General features: G+C 19.9%; 2 protein-coding genes across 2 annotated transcripts in view; both read left to right on the top strand.

The window, feature by feature from the left end:
• LOC102678947 (2-oxoisovalerate dehydrogenase subunit beta, mitochondrial) overlaps positions 1-7,157 on the top strand; it is a 15,633-nt gene that overhangs the window by 6,245 nt on the left and 2,231 nt on the right. The window contains exons 6-7 of the mRNA XM_006623740.2: positions 1,110-1,255; positions 6,970-7,056. Of these exons, the coding sequence (XP_006623803.1) occupies positions 1,110-1,255; positions 6,970-7,056 (233 nt within the window). The remainder of the gene's footprint in view (positions 1-1,109; positions 1,256-6,969; positions 7,057-7,157) is intronic.
• The window catches only part of LOC102679078 (terminal nucleotidyltransferase 5C), a 243,083-nt gene continuing 239,630 nt past the window's right edge, over positions 3,705-7,157 (top strand). Inside the window, exon 1 of the mRNA XM_006623742.2 lies at positions 3,705-3,710. The gene's annotated coding sequence lies outside the window, so the exon portion shown is untranslated. The remainder of the gene's footprint in view (positions 3,711-7,157) is intronic.

The following is a 7,157-nucleotide window of genomic DNA, read 5'->3' as shown; positions in this document are numbered from 1 at the left end:
AAATTTACTTTAAATATATAAAATTATATATATTATTAAATATATATTAAATATATATAAGAAATTTTTTTCTTTTTGAAACTTTATAAGAATATGAAAAGAATATTAATTCTTTCATATTCTTTTTTAAAATTTTATTTTTTTTAAAGAATAATATATAATATTATATGATATGATATGATAATATATAATAATATATAATATATTTATGAGACTGCTTCGGAGAATCAAAAAATCAAAACAAATATATAAGTTGATACAAAAATGTCAATTATTTATTATTTATTAATTATATTTATTTATAAATAATTTAAATTTGCGTTAAATGAAGCTAGAAAAATGATCGAAGATAAAATGATCTCTTTCTATTTCCATCTTCATTTAACGCAAACTTCAATTACTTATAACTTGATATAAATAAGTTTAATAGACATTTTTGTACATTAATTTTTATATTTATTTTGATCTCAAAGTCAATTCTTCAAAGATGTCTTATGAATATTATCTTATAAATATTAATTTAATATAATCTTATAATTATAACTTATTTTCTAATTTTTTATATGTTCACATTTATATCTTTTTAATTGATTTAAAATTAAAATTTAATATTAAAAATCAAATTTTTCTAAATACTTGTTTATTACAATAGTCATAATTCTAAATACTTGTTTATTATAATATATTAATATCTAATCATTCATTTTTTTTTCTTTCATTTATTTATTATCTCGAATATCTAAAACCGAAAAATAATATTTAAATTATAAGAAATTTTTTTCTTTTTGAAACTTTACAAGAATATGAAAAGAATATTAATTCTTTCATATTCTTTTTTAAAATTTTATTTTTTTAAAATTTTTTTTTAAAATTTAGAAAAAATGAAACCTCCATAATTTCAAAATTTTAATTCTTTCCTTCAAATTCAATTTATCAAAATTCGATTATATAATATTCATTCATTGCAATCGTCCTTTCATTACTCGATTCAATCGATACATGCGATGACTGATCTCCTGGAACAAAATATATGCGATAGATGCAAAGATAATTATGAGAAGCGTAAAATAAGGCAAATATGGTTTACAAGTGTGTGGATTTGCATGTAGGTGATGCAGTGACACTGGTGGGCTGGGGAACTCAGGTGCACGTATTATTGGAAGTGGCAGATCTCGTTCAGGAGGAGCTTGGGGCGTCCTGCGAAGTAATAGACCTGATTTCTATCCTGCCTTGGGATACGGAACTCGTTTGTAAGGTAATATTTCGTCATAATAATTTTTTTCGTTTTCTTTTTTATTTCTTTTCTTTTTTCTTTCTCTTCTTTTTTTCTTTTCTTTTTCTTTTATATTGGTGTTTAATGCAACTGGATCGTTTGCATGCATTACATTTAAAAGCACAACTGTTACGTTTGCACGGCTATTACGTGGGTTCGTGTCCTTCATAGAAATGAGAGGAGAGGAAGGAAGAGGAAAATAAGAAATACGCAGTATTTTAATCATATGATTCGTTTGGAAAGCATTTTGCTTGAAAATTTATATATTTAAAAAATTTTTTTGTTTTTCTTTTTTAATATATATAATATTATTATTGAAAAATATTAAATAAAAAAATAATAACAAAAATATAGTTTAAATTGTTTTGATGAATTGATAGATGATAGAAATTGATAGAAATTTATTCGAAAATGATTTTTCGAATAAATTTTATTCGAAAAATTTTATTATTATAATAAAGATGACAAAAGAAAAATAAAATATCAAATTTTATAATTTTTTTATTTATAAAATAAGTTTCAAATTATAAATAAATTTTATTATTAAGGTTAATGAACAAACAGTCATAAAAATTAGAAATAATTGAAAAAATAAGGTAGGAATTGAAAATATTTATTATTCAAAAAAAAAAGATAGTATAAGTTTTTATACAAAAAAGACCACAATTATCGGAAGCAAAAAAACTAAATAAAAACTAAATTATTGACATATAATTATCTTTCAAAATATTGATTGATTTATGCAATGAAAGAAAACTTTACGATTTATTTTTCTAAATGATTTCCTAGTCAATTAACGGTTTTCTTTTTAACAATTTTTAACAATTTTTAAACAATTTCTAGTTGAAACTTTTGAAACTTTTGAAAAATATTAAAGCATTACTTTGTGAAATAATTGCGGAACTCAGATAAACGAACTCAAATTTATTTTTATTTGCGAAATCGGAATCGCTACGGATAATTGTTTAAAATATGTTGTCGATTTTATTTCTTTTCTTTGATTACCGTCTCATTAAGACTCTTCTTCTTAATGTTTCTTCATATATCAAAAATTCTATACAAATATAACATAATATATCACAAACATAATATTATAATATTATATTATTTATATTATAAATAATATATAAACCATTCGATAAACTTCATATAATTAGATTCATATAAATCAACATGAAATAAAAATTAAGTATTTAATTATTTATTTTGTATTTAATTTATTAAATATTGTAAATAATATTTAAATTTTCAAAATATTCAAAATTGAACTTTTTTTCAAGTATTTTTCATTGATTTATATTATTTATTTACAATTATTATGTTTCATTCTTTATTAACCAAATTTTTATTAAATACGTATTTATTGCATTTATCATTATTAGAAATAAGTATATTATTATATTAATTCTAATACTTGAACACACATTCATTTATTTAAATTGTTCGATTTCATTCTTATTAATCAATTGAGTGTTGAGATTATTTATTATTTATTTAATATCCAAATGCTAAATGTTACACTGTTGCATATTAATTCGAACATTCAAAATAGAGAGAACAAACATTCGATTACACATACGAATTAAACTCGAAATGAAATTGATCAAACGTTTACTCAGTTATTTATTAAAATGTTAAATATCATAATGATTCAAGAACTGAAGACAACATTCATTCGTTCGAATTACGATATACCATTAGATGCTAATAACATTGATTTATGCTAATTGATCTTTGACTTAACGATATGTCGATTGTACGGTATGCATCATCGTACATAAACATAATATATGTGCAAACACGCGAAATATAACTGCTGTTAGGTGGCGATTGTAATTGGAAACCCATTTTCACGTAATTTCGATGCGTTCATGGATTCCCCATGATCAATAATATTTGTCACGAGATTCGCTAAACTGATAAAATCGATATAAAAATATTGTGGTTTTTGAAAAGGAATATAAGAGTACAAGGAGAAAGAAATTTGAAAAATAAAAAATGATAAGATTTGAGTAGCTATGTATGAAAATTTAGTTTTTGTTTATTTAGACAAATTTTTGGAAAGAATAGATAAGAAATATATCTTGGATATATTGCAATGTTCTTGATACAGACTGGATAAATGCCATTAGCTCATATTGGCAAGAAAAGCGATAGGAATAAAATTCCTCATGGTGAAAGAGAGTTAAGACCTTGTCTTTTTTACCAAACGAATCGATTAAAAGGCTATTACGCTTTATTCTCGACATCCCCTTATATTTATGATTAAAGAAAATAATGGGATAAATTCTATTATTATAATATTTTAGGTTTTAAAAGATATAAAATATTGAAAAAAAAGACAAAGTAAAATATATAATATTTTAAAATATAAAATAGAGTTATTTTTATTCCTGAGATAAATCTACAATTATTAGAATTTTAAAGATTCGACATTGTACATTATCTCATTATCTCATGATAATCGTGAGATGTTTTTCAGAAAGAAAGAGAAACGATTAACTTTATATTTGTTTATTTTTAACATATAATCGATTTTTTTTTCGTTGAATCATTTACATTTTTATTTTTATATTTTTATATTTTTATAATTTGATTATAAAATTTTTATAATTTTTATTATATAAATATAATTAAATGAATTAAAAAAAAATATAATTAAAAAAATATATTATAAGTATGATGCTCATTATTGCAGAAAAATTATTATTTATTGAATTCAAAATTCTGAGGAAAAATCCATTTTCCTTAAATTTCAATATATACATGTAATATATTTACTTTATATATACATAATAAAATTTTGAAAATATTTTTCATTCTTTTTGTTCAAATAATCTAAATTACACATATAAGATAATGCAATTTAAGATTAAAAATCTGCTTGGTTATAAAACTATTTGCTCAAAATTTTTATTGATTTTATTAATTTTAATAATATTAAAAGATATTAATTTAACATCTATTAAAAATTATTTTTTCTTTTATATTCCTATTAAAGTAAACAATTGAACTAAAATTATATAATATATGAGGCTAATATATAATGTTTACTTAAAATAAAATAATATTTTTGTGCAATTATTTTTTTATTTTAAATTAATTTATCAAATATTAATTTATCAATAATTAATTTTTACAATTTAATGAAATTTAATTAATTAGACAATTTAATGAAATTAAATTTTTTACATTATAAAATTAGCAATATTTATGATAATTAATTTTATTCTCTATATCGTTATTAATTTTAATTATCACTTTGAAGATCATTTTATTGGAAAAAATCTTCTATTATTCATATATTTTCCGACGTTATTATATTGCTAACTAAATTTTCAGAATCCTATACAATTTATATTTTTGTTAATATTTTTATATTTATAAAGTTTTTTTTTAATTTTAAATCTTAGCGTATCATTTCAGAAATTAAAATATTATATCATATTTGAATATATAATATATAATATTGAACATATTATTTATGATATTATGTACATACATTCTTTATTTTTAACATTTGTTTATTGTTTAAAATATATTATATATTTATATATATTGTTTAAAATATATTAATTAATTATTATAATTAATTTTTAAAATAAACTTTTACTTATACATAAAATGGTTTTGTTTATAACTTGATGGAAAGCTTCAGGTACATAAAATGTTTTTATATTTTATTTAACTCATTGTTAATCGTTGCATTATATACAAAGTTATAACAAAATTTAACGATTCTAAATATAAAATTGAAAATCATATATACATGTTATTATTAAGATTATATATGAGAAATATTTTTATTAAAATTGGCTTATAATTTTAAAATGATCTAATCGAGAAGGAACATAACTATGAAGTTGATAAATTTTTAAATTTTAACTTAAATATGAATTTTTTTATTTAATCATGCTGAAATTTATTATAAATTATTTTTTTTATCAAATACTACAATTTATGTAAAAAAAAAAATATCAAAAATTAAAATAAAGAATTTTAATAATTTGATTATATTTCTTGTCAAATAAATATAAATAGAATTTTATTGTAAATCGTTTCCCATGCGATTTTTTTTTTATGAAAATGTTGAATATCGATTTTCAAGAATATCTAAGTTAAAAATGTAAGGAATTTCTGATAGAATATAATATAATTATAAACTTTTTGATAAGATTAAAATTGAATTTTCCATTAATTGTCAATATAAAAAACATCTTCAAGGATAGCCACAAGGATTTCAAAAAGCAGCTAACTAAATCATCTGAAATTTGAAATGTCACATAACTATACAGAGAGCTGTTCTAAAGAATAGTGCAAGTACTATCGAATTACCGTTTCTAATGATTTACAACGAAGCATATACGTGCGTCTATGTGTGTCTTAATCTCTGATCTCTTTTAGATTTAACTCAAAGCTACAAAGTGTTCTGTTCTCCTGTTATATTAATGCATTGCTTAATGTCAGGCTGCTTATAAATTATTATTATGCTATATAGGATGGTACATAAATCATTCATAAATTGATCCTCGGAATAGTTCGTTCTATCAAATGAATTACCCTCGGCGACACGTAATAGCAAGTTAGATCATGATGATCAGTCTGCTCCGAACTTTCGATCGAGTCGTTTATTGATATATATTGGTTATGAATATCGATTTTTTAATTAAGCGATTTCATAATTCTGTTAAAGATATGTGAAAAGAAAAGGAGTTGCTTGAATAAATATGAGATTACCTTTTGATGACAGAATGGTTTATTTTAATTATTTATTTAATGATTTATTTATTAATTATCATTAAGGATTTATGAATGTTTTTTAAAAAGTGTTGATTTTCTTCCGAAAATATTTAAAGTTCTATATTTTTCTAGCTCTTAGATATAATTAATATTAATTAAAATGAGTTAAAATTATGAATTATCTTTATCATAATACTTGGAATTTTAAAACTTTAATATTCTATTATTTAAATATATATTATTGTTTTGAAATTATGTACATTATAATAATATTTTAATATTATCTTTTAAAGATATCTTTTAAAGAATTTGAAATAGATATAAAATCTATTTAAAATTATTTAAAAGTTCATTTAAAACTTCAAAAGTTGCTAGTAATATGCTATTGAAGTTTTAGGATTTTAATATCTATTATTAAATATTTTAAAATTTATATTCCAATAATATTTTAATATAAGTAAATGAAAAGCTAAAACAATGATCTTTAATCAGAAATAAAAAAATTTATTTTGATAGTCAGCTTAGTTTTAACACGATGATGTATTAAGATATTTAAATTTAGATTTAATGTGTATATATAAATAATATAATATAAATATATGTGTATATATCCTAATAAATTACAAAATATAAAAATATTATATATAATATATTAACAATCTACTTCTAGAATTGTACTATATTTTTAATATATTAACAAAGACATATTATTATATTTTATTTCTATTTATCTTACTTCAAAATATTTTTAATGATTTAAAAATGCTATTAATATTTCACTATACAAATAATTCTTTTAAATATTAAAATAATATTTAAAAGATTTTACATATTAAATTCTTTTAAATATTAAAATAGACTTATTTGCAAAAGTATCAAAATATCAATATTATATAGTTTATATTTTATATGTATTCATTTTGCTATAAGTATAATAATTATGCGCTATGTTGTAGTCGGCGAAGAAGACTGGCCGCGTGATAATCACCCATGAAGCTCCGTTAACGAATGGCTTTGGAGCAGAAATAGTTTCGATCATTCAGGTAAATATTTCCTCAAATTTATTAAATGACATAATGTAGATGAAATTAAAATTCTGATATTATTTTTCAAATAATATTTTTATTTTGAACTATTACGAAGA

The sequence above is a fragment of the Apis dorsata genome, unplaced genomic scaffold (genome assembly GCF_000469605.1).
Source record: "Apis dorsata unplaced genomic scaffold, Apis dorsata 1.3 scaffold_935, whole genome shotgun sequence".
In the NCBI taxonomy this organism is placed as follows: domain Eukaryota; kingdom Metazoa; phylum Arthropoda; class Insecta; order Hymenoptera; family Apidae; genus Apis; species Apis dorsata.
This window is presented reverse-complemented; position numbering and strand designations above follow the sequence as displayed.